Source organism: Prionailurus viverrinus, unplaced genomic scaffold, assembly GCF_022837055.1.
Source record: "Prionailurus viverrinus isolate Anna unplaced genomic scaffold, UM_Priviv_1.0 scaffold_53, whole genome shotgun sequence".
NCBI lineage: Eukaryota > Metazoa > Chordata > Mammalia > Carnivora > Felidae > Prionailurus > Prionailurus viverrinus.
This window is the reverse complement of record NW_025927616.1, coordinates 160,921-182,184: the sequence shown is the minus strand read 5'-3', so window position 1 is coordinate 182,184 and position 21,264 is coordinate 160,921. Positions and strand designations below refer to the sequence as shown.

The 21,264-nt window shown below is 53.9% G+C and overlaps 1 protein-coding gene across 11 annotated transcripts in view; it reads right to left on the bottom strand.

The window, feature by feature from the left end:
* The window catches only part of DISP1 (dispatched RND transporter family member 1), a 179,545-nt gene that overhangs the window by 32,781 nt on the left and 125,500 nt on the right, over positions 1-21,264 (bottom strand). For 8 of the 11 annotated variants that reach the window (XM_047848104.1, XM_047848107.1, XM_047848109.1 and 5 more), the window contains one exon: positions 15,052-15,517. The exons of the other annotated variants lie outside the window; for them this stretch is intronic. In XM_047848104.1, the coding sequence (XP_047704060.1) occupies positions 15,052-15,500 (449 nt within the window). In that variant the 5' untranslated portion in view covers positions 15,501-15,517. The remainder of the gene's footprint in view (positions 1-15,051; positions 15,518-21,264) is intronic. 11 annotated transcript variants of the gene reach the window in all.

The window sequence follows — 21,264 nt, the reverse complement described above, 5'->3', positions numbered from 1 at the left end:
GGCCACCAGCCTCACGGTGTCGCCAGAGCAGACACGCTGGACTGCTCCCCACCACCTCCCACCCACAGCCATGAGAGCTGCCTAAAACCTTCTTTTTTTTACCTAAACCATATAGCTTTGATGGGCTTTTTCACTTACTAAGTTTTGTCCAAGCCTACATAGGAACTTTAACTCTTGGAGGAGGAGCAAAGCTTTGAGGAGGAGACAGATTTTCTGTTTTCACGCTGTTTTTGTTTTCTGATGATAAAATGAACACGTCCGTCGGTTTTGAGCCTGAAAACGCAGAAAACTGTGCAGGACACACAATCATCCGCAGTCTCACCACGAAGATCTACCCTCTATGTTCTTTTTGATCTGTTTCCTTCCAGTATTTTTCCCCTTTGTGTCTAAATCTGCACACTGGACGCATAAAGTGTCATCAGCGCGGGCCATGAGCTCGCTCCACATAACTCGAATCTTCTGAAAACGTGACTTTTAGCAGCCGTGTAAGGTACCGCCACATTTGTCCTAATTTAGTACACGCACTCGTAATCGCACAACACACAGCTTTGTCTGTCGTGCTTTTGCGTGTGCTCACACTCCCTTATGAGAACCTGACTCCAGCTTTAAACGTCACATATTTCCCCGATTTGTGGTGTGGTTTTAACATGATTTTTCTGGACACACACCTTAGAACTTCTGTATTGTAGTTTTCCTCTGTAATTTCTGTAACTACTTGTACCAACGACCCCGAGGTCGGTTTTCTTCCCGACTCCTCTGAGTGACCGAGGCCGGCCCTGTTACTTCGCGGCATCGTCTGCTGCAAAGCCGTTTTCAGGGGGAAACTCTGGTCTAAACGTTCACTTTCATAAAACGTGGCACCTGGCACCGTGGGGACGGCTGGCGCGCCCGACCCCGTCCCGGAACAGGCTGTGACGGGCACCATCAGCACAGCTGCTCACGTGGGTTGTCCGGGTGACACGCGTGGGCTCTGAGACCGGTCTTTCTAGGCCCAGGCAGGACAGGGGTGACGGAGCCTGGGCGAGCCGCGCCCACGCCGTTAGCCATGCACGGATGCTGGGCTGGGAGCACCTCCCAGGCCCTCTGGGTTTTTGTCAGAAGAAGCAGACATTTGGGCCCGTTTGAGAATGGGAGCCAGGTGGAGGTCAGGAGCCCACCGAATTATCAGCAGGTTCTAAGTTGTTAGTAAGCTCGGTTTCCTTTGTCCTGGTGGGTCCACGGATCCAATTCTTCCCACAGAATCACACTGTTTTGGTTGACTGGCCTTCAGGACAGACCAGTCCCGGGACGGAACGCACTTGGCAAATCCTATTACCTTTAAAGAACGAGGGGGCTCACGGTGTTATTTCTGCACCAGCACCGAAAACAACCGCGACTGGTGAAAGACAGGATATGAGAACCCGACACGAGGACCCCTCCCGATATGAGAACCTCAGCTCTGCAGGGACGTGCACGTCCTGGGTGACAAAGTTCCTGAAGGAGGTTGCAAAAGCTCTCCGGCTCATTCAGAGCAACTTCCCGACAGGACAAGAGCATGAGCCCCAAAGGTGCTATTTCAGCAAGACTTCCACAGGCTTTCCTCGTGTGGGGGTGTTTCTTGCAAAGCCAGCTCACGTTCAGTCCAAGTCAGCTGAGCACAGCATGTGGCCCAGAACCTGACCTCTGCCATCAGAGGAGGTATTCTGGGAGAAAAGGCTTACATATGCAGACTCTCTTGTGTCAGAAACATCAAAAACACCCTCTCTGTTCCTTCTTCCTGGCCCCTAAATCCTGGCTCTTCCGTACGGAAAACTTAAATCTTTTTATAATCTTGGCTTGCTTCTATCACGAGACCTTTGGCAGACGGACAGACAAGATGCATAGGACTGTCGGCCCAAGGACGGCCCTTCATTTCCTCAGCCTTATTAAATCGTCTTTTGCCTTCTCCTCTCCACCCTAAAACCTCCAATTCACCACGTACTTGTTCAGCAGTAGGAAGTGGGACGCCTGGCTTCTGCTCCCAAGCACCAAAGCAGGGGGACGGGAGGCTGACAGAGACGCCGGGGGGCAAAGCAGAAGTGGCAAGAATGCGATCCCGTCACCAAAGCCTCTACGTTCCAGGCTCCAGGTTCCAAAGTGAAAATGCAGCGGTTGAGTAAGCGGTTTGGAAAACGCAGTTCTGTGCACCCACAGCTAGGTGGTGCCTCAGGGAGGGGCTGGACAGTTGACAAACTCTCCCGGCCCAGGAGCCCGTCGGCCCCACACCGTCCTCCCGGCGCACAACCAGGATCATAAACACTCCTGACTGGCGTCCCTGCCTTCCGGACGTACGTGGACGAACCACAGCCAGGGAAGGAGATTTTAGCTTCCCAAGTCCACGGCGTCATTCACGTACAGCACTGCGGTGCCAGCGGCATCTCCGTGAGAGGCACGCAGAGTAAGCTCTCCACCTGATGGGCTCTCACACGTGCACAGAGTCAGGACACAGGGTGCTTCCGGCACCCCAGAGGGCTCGCCCGAGCCCGTTCCCATCAGTGACCGTATCCTGCCCCCGGAGGTAAACCACGTTCGGGCTCTGTCACCACAGGTTAAGTTGTGCCCAAGGGCCTACAGCGGCAGGAAATGTCAGAAATAAAGCACGAAAACAAAGGGAAAATAAAGCATGCTTTTCGAAATGGACAGACTGCAGAACGTCTGTGGATTCTGGCAATTCTCTTGCTGAATCTCCTTTGCGGTCTTTCATTCCTGCCCACTTTTAAGCCCAGGGGAGCATCTGGTGGCGACTGATCAGCTGGGAAAATCCCTGCGCTGTTACGTATTTGCAGCCTTCCCCTGGAGATACTAAGAATTGTGCAGACATGGGGCACCCGGGTGGCTCAGTCGGTTGAGCATCCGACTTCGGCTCTTGTCATGATCTTGCAGTTCGTGAGTTCAAGCCCCACGTCGGGCTCTGTGCTGACAGCTCAGAGCCTGGAGCTGCTTTGGATTCTGTCTCCCTCTCTCTCTGCCCCTCCCCTATTCATTCTCATTCCGTCTCTCTCTCTGTCTCTGTCTCTCTCTCAAAAGATGAATAAACATTGAAAAAATAAAGAATTTTGCAGAGATGGGAGTAAACGATGCAGGACACGAGGACAGAAATGTGCATTTTGAACGTATTTAAAAATCCTGACACCAACTTAACCAAAACTTGCTGGCGAAAGAAAAACACGACACCAGGACATCTGTCGAGCGGGATGAGGAAGAGTGAAACGGTGACCTCCATCAGCAAGCGAGCCTGGGGACCCAGGGAGGCATTTCTATGTGATGTTCCCAGAGAAATGTGTGTTTTGTGCATGATACTCGGGATTCTCTCTGTTCCACTCAGACTCAAAGCCCCGTAAAGCTGGAACCAACCAGACTTTCACGTAACAGCTCATGTTCCAATTTAAACTAAAAAGAAGTTTCTCTTTGATTAGAAGGGCCTGGGCCTGAGAAGCAAGCAAGAAATGATGCTGTTTTCTCCCCAGTCATTTCAGGAAACAAGAAAGGAACTGTGTTCTAAAAGCTGGGAGGGGCGCGTGGGTGGCTCGGTCAGCTAAGCGTCCGACCTCGGGTCAGGTCATGATCTCACGGTCCCTGGGTTCGAGCCCCGTGTCGGGCTCTGCGCAGACAGCTCAGAGCCTGGAGCCTGCTTCGGATTCCGTGTCTCCCTCTCTGTCTGCCCCTCCCCTGCTCATGCCCTGTCTCTCTCTGTCAAAAATAAATCAAAACATTAAAAAAAAAAATTAAAAACTGGGTGACGATGAAGAGGGGTGCTTCCTCTTCTGTTACGGATTGTCTCCTAAGGTGCCGCTAGTCACATAGTGAGAAGGGGGCTCCTGGGCTGCTCACCAAAGGTGAGGGAAGCAGGGCGTGGGAAATTTCCTTTTCAAATCCATTTTCTCCCTGCCACTTGTACGGGGGAAGGGGAGGGGCAGTGACTGAGGTCACAGTACCACACGCCTCTGGTCCCATGCAATGCACACCCCGAGAGAGGAATGCAGGAATGCTTTCTGTTTTCAAAGAGGACCTGACACTGAAAAGGACAATCAGTTAATTAAAACTAGTTGGAAACAGCTGAAAAGTAGTTTTGGTTCAAAGAAAACAGTGTTCCTCAGCCCGTGAAGCTACATCTGCACGATTCGGTTGGAGGTTAGGAAGCAAACGGCCCCGCGTGTTACGTTTCAAGTCACACTAAATTATAAAGCACTTACCCTAAAACTCAAGCCTTTCCATGCAGACCGTTGCCGGAAGCCCTGCCCCGAAGACCCTCAAGAGGAGGGTAGAATATTCTTTTCTTAGTAAGATGTGAATCATAATCACTAATAAGAGATCCAAGGAAAGCTCACCGAAAGCCAGAAAACTCTTATTAAACTTAACTAACTTAAGAGCATGGAATGCTGGAATGAGGTCTGAAATCCTCAAGCCAAAATACTCTTCAGGCACTAAAGCCGCTCACATAGAATGTGCCTTGGGAGCAGACAGAGAGGATCAGAAGTAAAACCAGAAAAAAGCCCCTTACAACGTGGAGCTCCATGTAGGGTTTAACGCTGTGTGAGAGGGGACGTTTTAACATCAAATAATACATTTGAATGCCTCTCTCCTAGGGGCTGCTTTACAGCAAAGCAGTTTGATTTTCTGGTGGTCGTTTGGTGGCCAATGGCTGCAACTAAAATGTCCCAGGCAAATTCCTAAAAAAATAAAGACCCAGAATACTTAGCTGGGACCACAAAGATATCTAAGCCTCAACTACATATAAGCGGAAACAAAGACACAGTCCATCATTAATCAGATGTCTATTGCAACTGCTGAACTGAACAACCTGTTACAGTAATCTCACTCACTGAGCTCTGTCACCCCATTCCCGTCGGGGCTGGGAGATTCTTCTTCCCTGAACTACCCTTCCTTTCCCCCAAAACACACTCCCTCCCTCACCGGGACCCCAACGCCAGGTCAAGGAGGGTGGGGACGGTGCACAGGAGCCCTGAGCCGGAGCGGAGAGGCATAACGAAAGCGGTGTCTCAAGAGGGGGAGGTGGGCGGGCCCAGGAGACCACAGACACACAAACAGGGTCTGAAGGAATGAATGTGCTAACTGTCCCCCCTTGCTTCTTACCAGACACACAACACAGCGCTCAGAAACAGCAGACTGCTCGCAGCTCTGCAGCATCATGCCTGAAATCTCAAACTACTTGGCAGTGACCGAAGCCCTGTGCCATTCAAATGGACAAAGAAACTGACCTAGCGGAACCACCTAAGTCAACAAATCCACACAGAATAAGGTATCAAATCTGGCCTGGATTTGATTCTGCTTTCCAAACTCATGAAATGCGCGTGAACAAAGAAAAGCCCCAACTCTTTTCCAGGATTTATGGTTCGCCCACCAGTTTTATAATCTGCTGATTGCTTATAAAGTCACTCTTACTAGGCGTGCAAATATCCTGGAGGTGGCCGGGGCTGAGCAAACAGGTTATTCCTGGCTGTCTCCCTGCCCCCCACCCCCCTCAAGTAGGAAAGCAGCCTGGGCTCTACGGGAGGGGCTGGCCCTCTACAATCCCTGCCTTTGCTCTTCACGAAGGAGTCTGTGATTCGTTTTTTCAAGTCAGAAACCAATGCATTTGGGGGGAGATTTAAAGAACAGAAGGCAGTATTCCCCCAAATCACAGTAATAAGAGTTTTTTAGGGAAATAAAACTTCCTGAGTCTTCTCCCACCATTTGGGAAATATCTTTACTGCATCAGACCAATGGCTCCTGGTTTTCATTATCAAATTATCACATCACAAAATTATGCTCTGCATGGAAGGACTTGGTGGGTCTCAATTACTTATTAGCTCATTGAACAATTAATTTCTGAGCATTTACTAAGGGCCAGGCACCTCGCTAGGCCCTGGAGATACACAGTCATGCCAAAAAATGGTTCAACAAGCCCAGGGAAAGATCGATGGGTCAAAGGTGTGAGAAGAATGTAACTGCTGTGTATGCATCCTTGGATAGTAAGTTCTTTCGTGGTTACACAATGTTGGGCATCCAGCGCTTAACAACCGCAGCGCGCAGGGTTCCAGAGCCCGTGAGACGCACGCACTGGACACAACGTGCTGTCACGCCTCCTCAGGGGCCTTTTCCAGGCAAAGGAGGCTGCGTGCCGCCCCCCACGCGCCCCCACTCCTACCTCCTCCAGGCCTCCCGCTCTCACATCCCCGGCCGCGAGCCCCGTGCGTCTGTGTCCCTCTCTGGGATTCGCCCTGCGCTCAGAGAGTGCGTGTTTTGGCACTCGTCATCTCTGTCCCATGACAAGGTGCAGTCGACAAACGATGGCGGTCTTCCTGAAAATGAGACGGAACTGATCCGTGACGACGCCTCTCGTCAGGGTCTGCTGTTGGCCGAATGACTTACCTTTCTTCATACACTTTCTTTGGCCAAAAGGAAAAGGAGAAAATTCGATCTGTTTCTTTCCTGTTCTGCACTCTCTAGCATCTGCCAAGCAACGCACAGCGATATGGAAAGGCGGCGGGAAGGAACATACTTGCTTCCTTCCAAATGCCGAGCGAGGTCTACGGAACACAGAGAGAGCTTTGTTTGCTGACATTTACTGCGAAAGTAAAAGACGACCGAGGTCCAAATTCTGAAGTGTGCATTCCAGAGCACACAGCACCCTGTGAGATCAGTTCATCTGTAAGACACACAAGTCCCCAAGGAAGTCTTGCTGGAAAGTAGGCCTTCACGCCACCTGACTGCCAAACTGACGGACGCTGGCAGCCGAGCTCGGAACATTTCAGACCTTACAAACGCTACCCTGTTTTAAAAGTTACTGCTGACTACTTTAAGGAACGCAAAAATAAACCTTGGTTTCAGTGAGGTCGAGATTAAATCGAACCAGACTTCTCAAGTTAACCAGGACTCCGATTCCATGCGAGTCAGGGGAGCGGCCCCGGGTCTCTGGGGCAGGACGGACCACCTATTCGCAACATCGTCCCCTCGTCCAGACAGCAACTCAGTGACCATCTGCTGTTCTCGGGGTGGGGGTGGGGTCGGCAGGATGAAATGCTCGATTTATATACACCAGAGTGAAAAGGAACACAGCATGCATTTATTTCAACCCAGATTCACCCACAGCTTGATTTCTGAAACGATACTGGCAGAGTGAACAACAGCTATACTGGGGAGAAAATAAAAGGAACGAACCAGAACAGGAAGACTGACTCCAGGTGCTGTGCGAAGGGCCACAGTTATTCCCACGTCTGCAGAGACGACGGAAACTACGGCTAAGGTGGATTTACCGGGGACACAAAGCCAGTATGTGGTGGCGCCAGACTTGGACAGGTGAGGACAGTGAGGATGGGTGTGGAGGGGTGAGGAGGGGTGAGGACGAGTGAGGAAGGGTGAGGAGGGGTGAGGACGGGTGTGGAGGGGTGAGGAGGGGTGAGGACGAGTGAGGAGGGGTGAGGAGGGGTGAGGACGAGTGAGGAGGGGTGAGGACGAGTGAGGAAGGGTGAGGACGGGTGTGGAGGGGTGAGGATGAGTGAGGAGGGGTGAGGACGAGTGAGGAGGGGTGAGGAAGGGTGAGGACGGGTGTGGAGGGGTGAGGAGGGGTGAAGAGGGGTGAGGACGGGTGTGGAGGAGTGTGAAGGGGTGAGGACAGGTGTGGAGGGGTGAGGACAGTGAGGACGGGTGTGGAAGGGTGAGGAGGGGTGAGGACGGGTGAAGAGGGGTGAGGACGGGTGAGGAGGGGTGAGGATGAGTGAGGAGGGGTGAGGACGAGTGAGGAGGGGTGAGGGCAGGTGAGGAGGGGTGAGGGCAGGTGAGGAGGGGTGAGGACCGGTGAGCACAGGTGCAGTCCTACGAAGTCATGCTCGCCGTCGCAGACCTGCACCGCACGAGACGGAGGCAGCAGGAAAATGCAGTTGTGAGGTCGAGTCAGTGGCACCTCCACAGGCCGCGTCCCCACGGCCGAGGGATACTCGGTGGCCGAGGGATACTCGGTGTTTGAGTCATTAGCTCTGCTAAGAAGAGAGCAGCAGCTACAGAGCAAATCCGCTGTCCACAGGTGTCCACAATGTGGCCGAGGCTTCTGCGGGACGAACGGGGGCCCCTGAAGATACTGACCTGCCACGGGTCTTTACGGCTTTCGACCCTCAGGTCACCTTCTGATGTTTCTCTGCCACACAAGATACAAGCAGTCGGACCCCCCTGAGCTGGGATTACGTGGACAGAATGTCAACCACCGCCGTTCCTCTCGTCCCTGGAGCTCCAATTTGCTGCCACGAAGAGACAGCCTTGTCAGGAAGTCTTGCTGCCAGGACGGACGTGGCCAGGGTGGGGGCCACTGGCACCCATGGCTCCCGAGCCCGTGAACGGTGCCCAGTGGACTGAAGAACCGTGCACAGCACACGCCTGAAGGATGCAGCGTGACCGCTCCTTCCTGCTGCCCAGCAGCCCCACAGTCTACATCCGTAAAGGTGGATATTCGTAAACTTCTGTAACTGTGAATATCCGTAAATCAGGTCTATGAGGCTGTTAGTAACGTTTGGTCGGCGAGAGAGAACAGGAGGGCACAACTTACAAACCTATAGGCTGGTTCCCCTTCTGTACTAACTCGTGAACAGATACATGATGTTTAACTTCCGTGCCTCAGAGAACACGGTGGACGACCCACCCAGAGTCTGCCCAGGGTCTCACCCTGTCCACACCACCTCGCACCTGTGCAGTTTTTACCCGTGTTCGGCACTTAACCCTGAGCACTCACAAATCCTTGCTGAATGCTAACTTCTCCACTCACTGCTCCAACATCTTAGAAGAGCCACGGGTTTGAGTCTAGTGATTTGAGCAAATCACAGACCCTGGGGTGTGTCAATGCCAGATTCATGCCACATTGGACGAAGCGTTCCGGTGGTTTCTGTCCCAAATTTCCCAGCTGAATCAAAATCACTCAATTGCCGGGGCTCAGGAAAGCAGAAAGGGTGGGTCACTGCTGGGCGCGCGCATCAAAGGAAGACAGTGGGGTGACAACGCTCACAGCTGTAATCCGACCCCCGGACGCCAAAATACACCGACACAAAGCAAGACTTCAGGTGGTAGAACCTCTTAACGTAACACGAGTTCTCGTTTCTTGCTTTTTGGAGAAAAAAGAGTTGAAAAGAAGCAGTGGCTGAGGGGTCCCTCTGAGAGGGACCAGAAGAGTCACGGGGGCTGCAGGAAGAGACACAGGTACAAACGTCACAGGGCACGTACAGGCAGGGACGGTCTCCTCCACGCTGAGACCTCTCTCCTGCCTCCGGGCCCCGGGGGGCCCTCAGAGTCACCATCCGCCCACGAAACCAGGGAGGTGAGGCTGCATCTGGCCATGAACCTGAGTCTGTGGCAGGCCAGGCATCCGCAGAGCCCTCTGCCACAGCAAGGAACAGGCCTGTGCGAGGACCGAACCACAAGGCAAGCGTAGTTTGGACTAAGGATCTGTCTGCTCTTTGCGGGTGTGCAACTCCTTAATCGTGTCCTAACACCACCACCCTTCCAAGCGGCAAGAAAATCCCACACTTCCTTCAAGCCATGCAGTGTGACAGGCTCCACAGAGGCAGGCATTTTCCAGACGCCAGAGGAGAAAGAACAGACCGCCGGGCCGTGCTCAGAATGTCCCATCAGGAGCCGCCCTCACGTCACCATGCACACGACCCCTTTTCTCCTTCTCAAACACGCTTTCAGGTTTGCACGCACTCCCCTCGCCCCTTCCCTCCAGTCCCGACACCGCGGCCTGGATGGTCACCCTTCGAGGGCCGGGCAAGCCCTTGGCCCATCAACCCACAGGTCCCTGCCCTCCTCTGATGGCCCAGAGTTCTGTATTTTTCGCTAGTGCAAAGGGGACATCATTATTATCTCATTTATTGTGATTCTGATGGCCAGCTGGGTGGAGGCCTTGTCTCTTGGTAGGAAGACCTTACTTCCTGCCTTGCTGAATTCCTGGGTGTTCCCCATCAGACACGAATTAATGGCCAGACCGTGGGTATGCCGGTGGGAACCTGCAAGTGAACTGGAAGCTTTAAAGTGAGTTCTATGTAAGCTACTTGATATCTGGTGATAAACGGGATTAAAATAGGGTATACTGTGATCAATCAAGACGGTAACAGATAACGTCACAAAGCAACAAAGTTCATGCAGGTGACTGATACAATGAATCTTCAGAAAGACGTGCTGGAGCCTAAAGCGCCAAGAAGGGAGAAAACCGAACCTACCTTTTTCCAGAAGGTAAGGAAAGGGACAGACGCCAACAGGGGGGCCAGGATAAAATTACAGTTTCTCCCTGACTGCGTGTTGAGAACGTTCTCTATGGTTTACATGTTTTATAAACAAATAAAACCTACAACACAGAACACACACCCACAGGCGGGCCCATCTGTGGCCTGGGTGCAGAGAGCACGTGACTTCCCGTCCGCACACGTGGCTACTGCAGGCCCGGCAGCCTCGAGGACCCCCTTCGAAGGCCTGTGGGCACATCTGCCCTTACCAAGTCACGGATACATGCACAACCCTGGCTGAGAACTCCGGAGTTTTTGAGACAATCAATAAAAAAGCAACATGCATAAACCACAAAAGGAAACCGAAGAGATCCCGAGTGCAAGTTCACGGTACAGACTGGCGGCCAGAACCGCTGCTCCCACGGCTTTCCCACGCCGGGCAGGTTGTACCCTGCAGGCACAGAGCACCGCGCGGCAGCCTCATTTTCAGAATTTCTCAGCGAGGACGTCCTGTGCACTGTCGCCGACACAAGAGCTACTGCCACGCCTCCGCTCGCTTCCTGGGAGTCTCCCTGGTTTGAGAGACACGACGCCTCGCCTGGAGCACAGCTAGGCAAGTCAGGACGTGCCGGGCCCAGGCCAAGGGCTTCAGTCCTCCTCTGAAGACGACCCCCAGCAGTGCTGCTGCCTCATGGGGCAGGGAGGTCACACCCTGCGCCACGGCCAACGCCGCTCGGCTCTGCTTCCTTCCAACCGCTCCCGCTGGAGCGAATGGTCTCACCACCCACCCACCCAGCTGCTCTGGCCATGAAACTGAACACCAGCCATGATTCTTCTTCCCTTCCTGCCTCCGTATCCAATCGTTCACCAAATCCTGTAGATTCTCCCTCGTAAACCCTTTTAGCATGAAACTTTCTCTAAATTCCACTTTTACCGGAAATACTGCAACAGGTATTCTGGTGGTCCTTCTGCCAACGACAGTGCCGACCCACATCAGTCCATGCCGGTGCTGTCCCCATCCATGCCGGTGGTGTTCCCATCCACGACAGTGCTGACCCATGTCAGTCCATGCAGGTGGTGTTCCCGTCCACGACAATGCTGACCCACATCAGTCCGTGCCGGGGGTGTTCCCATCCATGCTGGTGATGTTCCCATCTATGCTGGTGGTGTTCCCATCCACAACAGTGCCGGCCCACATCAGTCCATGCCAGTGGTGTTCCTGTCGACAACAGTGCTGGCCTGCATCAGTCCAGGTTGGTGGTGTTCCCATCTATGCCGGTGGTGTTCCCGTCCACAACAGTGCTGACCCACATCAGTCCATGCCGGTGGTGTTCCCATCCACAACAGTGCCGGCCCATGTCAGTCCATGCCTGTGGTGTCCCCATCCATGCCGGTGGTGTTCCCGTCCACGACAGTGCCGGCCCACGTCAGTCCACGCCGGTGGTGTTCCCGTCCACGACAGTGCCGGCCCACGTCAGTCCATGCCGGGAGTGTTCCCGTCCACGTCAGTCCACCCTCCACAATGCAGGCCATGGGCTTCTCTAAAATGCAAATGTGCCTGTGTATCTTTTATGCTTAAGACCCCATAATATCACACCCGTTAGGACGGCTACTGCAAAGTAACGTGTTGTCAAGAGCGTGCGCTGCTGGGGGGAACAGAACAGCACAGCAGCTGAGGGAGCAGTTTGGTGGTTCCTCGAAGTGTTAAGTACAGAATTCCCACCTGAGCCAGCAGCTCCACTTCTGGGAATGTGCCCCGAGGGAATTAAAAGCAGTAATTCAAATAGGTGTTTGTCCACCCAGGTTCACGGCAGCATCATCCGCAGGAGAAAAAAGGGGGAAGCAGGCCACGTGGCCGTCACCAGATGCGTGGGCACGCACAGCGTGCGTGCATGCCGTGGGATGTCACCCAGCTCTGCAAAGGGAATTGTGACACCCGCTCCAACCTGGATGAACCCTGGGGGCACCACGTGGACCGAAAGCAGTCACGGAAGGACAAACAAATACCGTGTGACCGCATACAAGGTGCCAGCGGCTGCGTCCACGTCCAGGACGGGGAGCAGGACGGCGGCTGCCAGGCGCTGGGGGGGCGACCGGGGGAGCCAGCGTTCTGTGGGTACGGATTTTCAGTTTGGAAGATGAAGAATGTTCGGGAGGCGGATGGTGGTGGTGATTTCACAGCGGTGCGGGTGTACGTGGTGCTACTGAGCGGTGCCCATTAAAGCGGCTACGGTGACCGACCGCACGCCGGGTATACTTTCTGCAACAGAAAGGTCTACACACACACACGAATCTATGATGCCCGCCCACGGGCCGCAGACGAAATCCAGAGATCGCCTTCCTGTGCCCTGCAAGGCCCGGGGGGTGGGGCTCAGGGCCCCGCCCCTCTCACTGCCGCGCTCCCCTCCTCGGGGCCCCAGGCACACCGAGCAGGGCGGCAGCTGGGCTCCCAGCTTTGGGCAAGTCGCCGGACAAACCGTGCCCGTGTCTGCATGGCCGCCCACGCCTCGCAACGCCACGGCTGCCAGTTTGCTCTCCCGTGTCCCTTCCCACCGCCCTACGGCTCCGTGAGGTCTCGCCTTGTTCAGAACGACATCCTTGAGGCCCCGCACGGGGGAGCACTCCGGAAAAACTGCCAATGATACGTATTAGCAAGCGTACGGACGGAATAAGGAAGGAGCTCTGTGTGGCTGCACGGGTTTTACGATAAATTGTGTCACAGACAGACCTGGAAACAGACCCGCCTTTACACGCATCTTTGAAAGACGCTACGTCTGTTACAAACAGTTCACCAGGACACTCAAGCTCTTGAGAAAAAAATCCCAACTATGAGGTTTCTCCCGTAACAGTCCATGTTTTTTTCTGTAACTTGTCTCGATGGACAAATACCGCATCTTGATCTTTTTTTTTTTAGCGCCATTCTGCTTCAAGCTCCATGCACACCGGAGTCTCTCTTTAAAAGTAAGTTTTTGAGGGGCGCCTGGGTGGCGCAGTCGGTTAAGCGTCCGACTTCAGCCAGGTCACGATCTCGCGGTCCGTGAGTTCGAGTCCCGCGTCAGGCTCTGGGCTGATGGCTCGGAGCCTGGAGCCTGTTTCCGATTCTGTGTCTCCCTCTCTCTCTGCCCCTCCCCCGTTCATGCTCTGTCTCTGTCCCAAAAATAAAATAAAAAACGTTGAAAAAAAATTAAAAAAAAAAAAAAGTAAGTTTTTGAGGAATGTTCAGTCCTGAACATATTGGCACACCTGCCATATGAAGAGAATCGGTTCCCTGCTCGTGGCTTTGATGTTTCCTGAAGTTTTTTAAAGGAGGGAGCAGCCTCAAAACGTACAACTGTTTCCCGTCACGCCTTGCAACCACGTAACTGCTGATTCTAAAGCATCAGTATCGACGGCCACACGACTTGGAAGTCAACTACTTACACCGTTTAACTCAAAGCGGAAAGCTGGTCACACCACAGGACGCTGGGAGGACACGCCCGGGACGTGGCTTCCCTGAGCCCCTCCCACGCCCACCCGGGGAAAGGGCTCTGGCGAGCGCCAAAATGAATTAATTTGATATCTGTACACTCTGTGAAACCAGCACCCCAAAGAGTCTAGTTATCATCTGTCACCACACAGAGCCGTGGAAGTTTTTTCTTGCCGTGAGAATTTTTAAGATCTACTCTGCTAGCAACCATCAAACAGGCAGTTCATGGGTGCCCGGCTGGCTCAGTCTGGGGAGCGTGTGACTCTGGATCTTGGGGTTGTGAGTTTGAGCCCCACGGTGGGGGTAGAGATTACTTAAAAATAAAAACCTTAAAAAAACACACAAAAGTCAAACACACAATACGGTATCACCAGCTACAGTCTCCGTGCTGGGACTTGTAACTACAAGTCTGTACAGACTCTTTAAGCAAGAGCGAATGTGTCGCACGCAGACAGGGGGCAGCTGCTCCACAGCAAAAAGGGAAACCAGTGCACTTGGCCACTCGAGGAGCCTTAACAACACCGAGCTGGGCTCGAACTGCCCGATGCGAAGTCACACACCCTGCAGGGCTCCAGTCAGCCCCCCGAGCCGGCGGAACCAACGCAGAGCGGGAGCCAGACGGCAGCAGGAGGGGCCTTCCCCGGTCGCCCCAGAAAGAAACGTTCCAAGCGGGCCGAGGTGTGGACCGCACGCGCGTCCGCGCTGGTCAAACTGCGCGCCAGACAGATGGTCCCCCCGCAGGTAAACGAGATGCGCGTCAGCCAAGGAGAGCGCTCTCCTGCTCCTGTAAAACTCATCACCTAAAACCAGGGCGGATACCTGGTCTCTGCACCCACTGGACATTCACCCAATACACTGACGTCGCTCGCCTGCGGTGCCCGCGGGACAAACCCGGCCCGGACTGGGGGAGCCGGCAAGGACACCAACGTGCCTGCGGCTTTCCAGTCCGCCGGACCCCGAATGCTTCCCAACGCGTAGCTTTCCAACTTCTGTGCTGCACACGTGTGGGTCCCACCCGCAGGCGCGGGGAGGTCGGCTCTGCACACACCCCAAGCACACGAACGCAGGGAGCAGGAGGAAGCCGTTTCCTGCTTCTCTGTCACAGAGGCTGGTCACCTTTGGGCAGCCACGTCACAAACGTGTCCCCCACAAGGAGGCAGAAATGTCGAACAACACAAACTCGACTGACCTCTGGAGGCCAGGGCCACGGGGAACGGGGAACGGGGAACCGCCCCGCAGGCAGGAAGTAAGGGAGGGTCTGGGTGGGAACTGGGCAGACGGGATCGGTACAGCGTGTCTCGGCTGCACTGGTCCCCCTTCTCTGACACACGTGTCCCCGCTTCTGGGGAGCCGGACACTCACCTGACGCTGGCCGTGTGCTGTGGCCCGGGCTGGTGTGGGAAGTGGCCGGGCCACGGGCGGTGCGGGCAGAAGCAGGCCGGCTGCAGGCGGCAGGCAGGCTGGTAGGCGGGCGTGCGGTGTGGACAGGGGCGTGCCGGGAAGTCAGAGTGCGGCCGTGGGCAGCGGGGGCCCAAGCCAGGGTCAGGCTGGGGCTCTGGGGTGGCCGGCGGGGGGCAGGGCGGGTGTGCGGGGCAGCGGCACATGGCAGGCGCTCGCTGCGGGACGTCGGCGGCCAGACGGGATGACTTCGCCGAGCCGTTGACCCGTGGGCATCCGTTCACGCACGCTTTTGTTCCGGGCGCTTCTGCGGAGAGCTGGTGGGCGGCGAGGTCCCCGTTGCAGGTCGTGAGGGCGCCGGGGCCGCCACTGCTCAGGAGCACGACATCGCGGTTCCCGCTGCAAACGGCCATGCTCCAGCTTCTCGGCCCTACGACAGAAACGACACGACAATGTCCAGTGACGGCCGGGCGGGAGGCTATCTACAGGGTGGAGAGCGTGGGGGCAACGCGGTGGCACCTGCACGGGGACCGGGATGCTCCGTGTGTCCCGCCTGCACCTCCCACTTCCGTTTTTAGACCCGCTGCTCCCCCAGTCCTGTCCCCGTCCCGTCCCCGTCCAGTCCCCATCCCACCCAGTCCCCGTCCAGTCACTGTCCCCATCCCGTCCCTGTCCCATCCCCATCCCGGTCCAGTCCCCGTCCCCATTGCCGTCCCGTCCCAGTACCATCCCCGTCCCCAAGGGAAGTATGGGGGAGCAGTCAGAACCGTGCAGGAGGGGAGGGAGGGGCACCCACATCGCCCCTGAGCCCTCCACCAGGCATCGGTGTGAGGATGCAGTTGTTACGGACAAAATGAAGGGCCACCCTGAGGGCAGCAAGTGGTGCAAGTTAGAATAATTTGAATAATCCTAAGAACACCTTATGTCAGGGTGCCCGGGAGGCTCTGCTGGTTAAGCTTTTGGCTCAATTCATGATCACAGGGCCTCACCCCAAGGCCACCAGGAGGCGGGGTCAAACCCCAAAGCCACCTGGAGGCGGGGTCAAACCCCAAGGCCACCTGGAGGCGGGGTCTCACCCCGAGGCCACCTCAGGGAGGTTCTGTCACCTCAGCTTCCTTTTGCTGAAGAATGTATCCCCCCTTTTGCTATAACAACAACAAAAAAGCTGATGCAGATATTCCAGAATCAGTAAGACCTACATCAGAGGACGTCGAAGGGGCGCTAGACTTTTTTCAAAGCCAACTGAACCCTCCCATGCTTGTGGGTCTGCCGGAGCACACAGCGGCCTGGCTGTGTGAGATCCGTGCTCCCGGCACTGGACACTCTTGGGACAAACTCCACACGCAGTCACGGCCCCTCACCCTCCACCCAGGACGCTCACGTTCTCTGCAGGACCCAGCACAGCAGCCCCCGCTCCTGGGGACCCAAGACCTCCCTCCCCTCCAGCCAGGGGATCAAAGGGGACACCTTCTCTGGTTTTTTGGGTTGTTTTTTTCCATCAGGTGTGTTACTATCCTCAGAGTCTATTTTTCCATCAATCCCACAGATGCTAATAGTCACAGCTGGCGGGGGAGTCATGCCACGCCAACTATCTAACAACAACCCAAATCCTCGGTTTAACAAGAAACTGGGCTTCAGACAGAACGTCACGGCCTGTGACAGCCCTCCCTGTGGCCTGACGCCCCCGCGGACTCTCCGATTCCACCTGTTTCCCCATCTTCTAATCGGATGCTTCACCCAAGACGGAGAACTTTGTGACCAGAATCACGATGATCATTTTCTCTTATTTTTGCTGCAAATGCTTCACGTGCTCCTTACATAAGAGCTAAAGAGATCTCTGAAGGGCAGCGGGGGCCTCATCGCCCTTGGAACACGTCCCCCACTTTGGTAAAATGCAGTGCAGTGCCAAATATCCGACTTACAAATGAAGTTTTGGAACATAACCTGTTCCTTAACTTGGAGACGTCTTCTGATGGTGGAAATAAAGAATAATTTGAACTCTAACTGGCTTGTATTTGAAGTAAGTCATGTGAACGTTCTATGATTCAGTCTCTTTAATCATAAGACAGTAATAATCAAATTGACCTTATAAATAAGTTGTGAATTTCAAGTAAAAAATAATTATGAGCAAAAACAGAAATTATTCTAAGAAATGTCTATGAATTAAGTTTGGTAGATGCATTCGTATAGGAATTCAGGTGGCCGGGAAGACAGCAAAGGTTTGATCTGAAGTCAAGCATGACTTTCCACAGAAGGAAAGATCTTTCTTTAACACTGAGACAGATGAGAAAAAAACTTGGCCTGAGCCGAAGACAGAGAGAGCTAACAGGAAAGCTGATGGGACAGAGGAAGAGCCAACATGGTAAGATGACACTATGGTGACAAATGTACACGCGATCGTGAAAGCGGTGAAGCAGAACTTCTGATGAAGTTTAAAGCCAGTTTGGGGTCAAATACAGTGGGCGCCTGTGAACAACCACCCCGCGGTCACGGCCCATTCTCTTCGGGGCCACGGCACGCGGACCCAGCCAAGAGGAAGCCTGAGGCACCGGCGTGGGGTGCAATGGGGCCGCACGGCCAGAAGTTTCAGTGTATTTTCCTGTTGTTCATGAACATAACACGCCAGTTTCAATACATTCAAAGCCACCAGTCCCAAGCCCTCGGTTCACTTGTCTACCAGCATCGTTGTCTTGCGTGCGCTGGCGCTTGGGGGGCCACGCGGCCTTTGGCTCCTGACGAAGCAGGCACCCCGCACACCCGCCCCAATCACCGCAGGGACCACGTGGCCACTAACCAGGCGGGGCTGCCGCAGCTTTCCCCGAACCGTCACACACACGATCCCACTTGACTCGACGCTCAGAATGGCGTGGCAGGCGTCACCCCTCCGTTTTGCTCCAGCCACAACGGCACACACAGAGTCTGGGGGTTCGGCTAGGAAGCCCGACGTCAGGGGTTTGAGGGCTCTCTGTAAACGACGCCCCACCAGCTCCCACAATGTGCTCTAGGACAACCCTTTGCTTCGTCAGGTTCAGGAGAGCAAACGTCCCAGCGAGTGGCGAGACGCGAACGCGAGCACGATCCCATGCTGTCCGCGGCCGGCTGTTTGGGAAGGGCGGTGCTCCCCAGAGCAGCCTCACGACGTGAAACACAAAACTCTACCCCAGTGCTTCCCACACAGAAGGATCACGGGCGGGACGTTGCCGACATGCGGATTCTGAACACGCCCACCTGGAGTGAGGCCGCCGGTCTCCAACCCGTGCCCACACGCCGGCCGCTGGGACACCGTGCGTGCGGCAAACCAGGCGCGGAGGCTGCCGGAGAGCCAGGCCGCGGCTGGGGCAGCATACGCACAATTAAAGCAGCACAGAGCCAGCAAGCCGGGGAACGACAGCAGAGACGGAGAAAGGAGGGCCTGCCGTTCCGACTAAGGCGGAGGAAAGCAACACAGTTAACACGAGAGGCTCGAGTTGGTGACCAAGTATGGCTTGTGTCACAACCCGTAAACCGTTAGGTGCACAGAAATAGCCAATCAGCTTTTAACCGTTCTGGTGCGACTCCTGAATGTGGATTGAAGTCCTGGGCCCAGTTCAGTGCGGGAGACGATCTTCTTCCCTCACGTGCTGGCAGGTTTAGTAGATGGGCGACAGACACGCCGGGGGCCCCTCTGCACACCAGGCCTTAGGCATCCAGTCTGGGGAGCACTTGTATCCATTACTCATCAAATTTGCGTTCACACGGAGTGGTTCCTCTCACGCTGCTCGATGCTTCCCCCAAATGATGGCCTCGTCCCTGAGCAGGGGCAGCAAGTCGACCCCTTAACCCTTAGAGCCGTGGCCAGGGAGCAAACAGTCACTGACGAGGAACGACTGCAGAGCTCGTCTGTAGCGGGTCCGTTTGGAAGGGTGTCGGCCAGGTTTTGTCTCCAGGGGTATGTCCCCCCAAAGGGCTATTATTAAAGCTGGTTTCCTCATCTCACTATGTCAAGCACTTTCCTCACGATACCTGAGCAGGTATCACAGAGAAAACTGAGGGCCAAAGTACTGAAGTACTAACTCACGTAAATCACACGACTGGGATCCAGCCTCAGACCAGGCTGCCTCTGAAAGTGAGGCTCTCCTCCTACCTCAAGATGCCTCCGGGCCAGCGCCAAGTCCAACGAGCTGCTCTGGGACCGCCAGAGGCTGCTGGTACAAAATTCAGTGTGAAGGTCTGCGTGAAAACCAGCCTCTGAATTCACTATTTCCCAAGACAGTTTTGAAAGGTGCAGTTCAGCATCCAAGAGCGTCAGAGGCCCCTTCCACTGAATTCAGAAGTGCCTTCCACTCGTGCATCATGTTATGCAAACCTGAAAAGCCAGCCAGGGGCCAATCTTGGTTGACACGGAGGGTTTGGACGATGAAAACGTAATTGTGACCTGACAGCAAAATCTGTATCTTTAATCAAAGAACCAGTGTTAAGGAACTGAAAAGAATGGTCTTACACAAGGGAATACGATCTTCTCTTCTTCTGAGACAAATTAAACTGTCTTATTTTTGTTTGAGTTCGTGAACTTTCTACCGATAAACTCTCCTTCAATAAGACGGCTTAGCAGTGTCTGTACTTACTCCCCTGTGGGGACTTCACGAGTTACAAAGAATTCTCGGTATTGCTATCATTCCCCTTCCTCATAAACGGCAATACATTAGCAGTCATGTCCCGGACAATCCGGGGCAAACATCTGGGCACCTGTCCGCGTGCCCCGCCCTCCACACACCACGAGGAAGCCAACGGACTGAGTCCCGGCAAATCTGGGAGTCGCAGATCACTATTCTTTTACCACGAAAGCTCAACTGTTGGTCTATTAAATGTATATTATCAAGAAGGTGGTTTTGACTTATGTTAACAAACACCACCTCTGAAAATGAAATCTTCTTTATATGACCTCTTTCAATACACACAATCGACACTGATAAAGACACCAACGAACCGTAAATGTTAAGCGTTCCAGTTTTACAGAAGCTGTTCACGGTGTTTACAAACAGCTTAACGATACGGGGGAAAAAAAAACGGCCTCATAATTTTCCCTCCCAGATTTACAACAAAGAGTATAAAAGTTAAATAACTCAAGGAAGATCTTACAGTGCCCCAGCAAATCAGAAAACCCCGAATGTGGAAAGCAGTCCTGTTGTCAGATGCGAGCCCCGCACAGGTGGGCAGGTGACAGGCTTTCTAATCTCACTGTGCTCCTTTGTTCTGTGTGGAGTGTGCCTTTGGTAGCAGACCTACCTGGGAGGAGAGGCGTAAAGTGAAGCTTCTCTTTATAGTCTGGGATACGTGAGAGCTAAGAACACCTTATCACCATGAACACTTACGTTCCTAAATCTGTATGCCAAGAACACTACTGCTGTGCTGAAGTTATGAGGACACTCTTCAGACATCTGTCTTCCACATTCATCCACAAAAAATTATCAGCCCGCACAACACCCACGACGTCTCCCCACACTCCCCATACAGCGCCGGCCCCACAAGCACTTACGGCCTGAAGAAAGAAAGGCTTCTTGTATCTTTTTTTTTTTTTTTAATTTTTTTTTTTTTTTAATTTTTTTTTTCAACGTTTATTTATTTTTGGGACAGAGAGAGACAGAGCATGAACGGGGGAGGGGCAGAGAGAGAGGGAGACACAGAATCGGAAACAGGCTCCAGGCTCCGAGCCATCAGCCCAGAGCCTGACGCGGGGCTCGAACTCACGGACTGCGAGATCGTGACCTGGCTGAAGTCGGACGCTTAACCGACTGCGCCACCCAAGCGCCCCTTCTTGTATCTTTGAGTTTCAATGTCAGATGAACCCACTGGTGTAACTAAGAACATGGAAAATAAACCCAGGGGGGTTTTCCATAATTATTAGTATCAGTCAATCGTCTTTCAAAAAAATTCCGGAAAGCCCTCCAATAAGCGGCCTTCGTAACCCAGGAGCCAGCCACGACGTTCAGTTCACCTAGACTACGCTACAAATCGTGAAGCGACTGTAATAAATACAACAAATGTTCACGAAGTTACGAGTCTATTCCAATGGTTCTCCACCTCTTCTGTACATTAGAACCATTTCAGTAATATAAAACCCTTCAGACCCAGGGCCCTGGCCCCACAGGTTCTCTGATTTAATTCATGTTGTAATGGACTGCGGTCATCAGCGTTTTT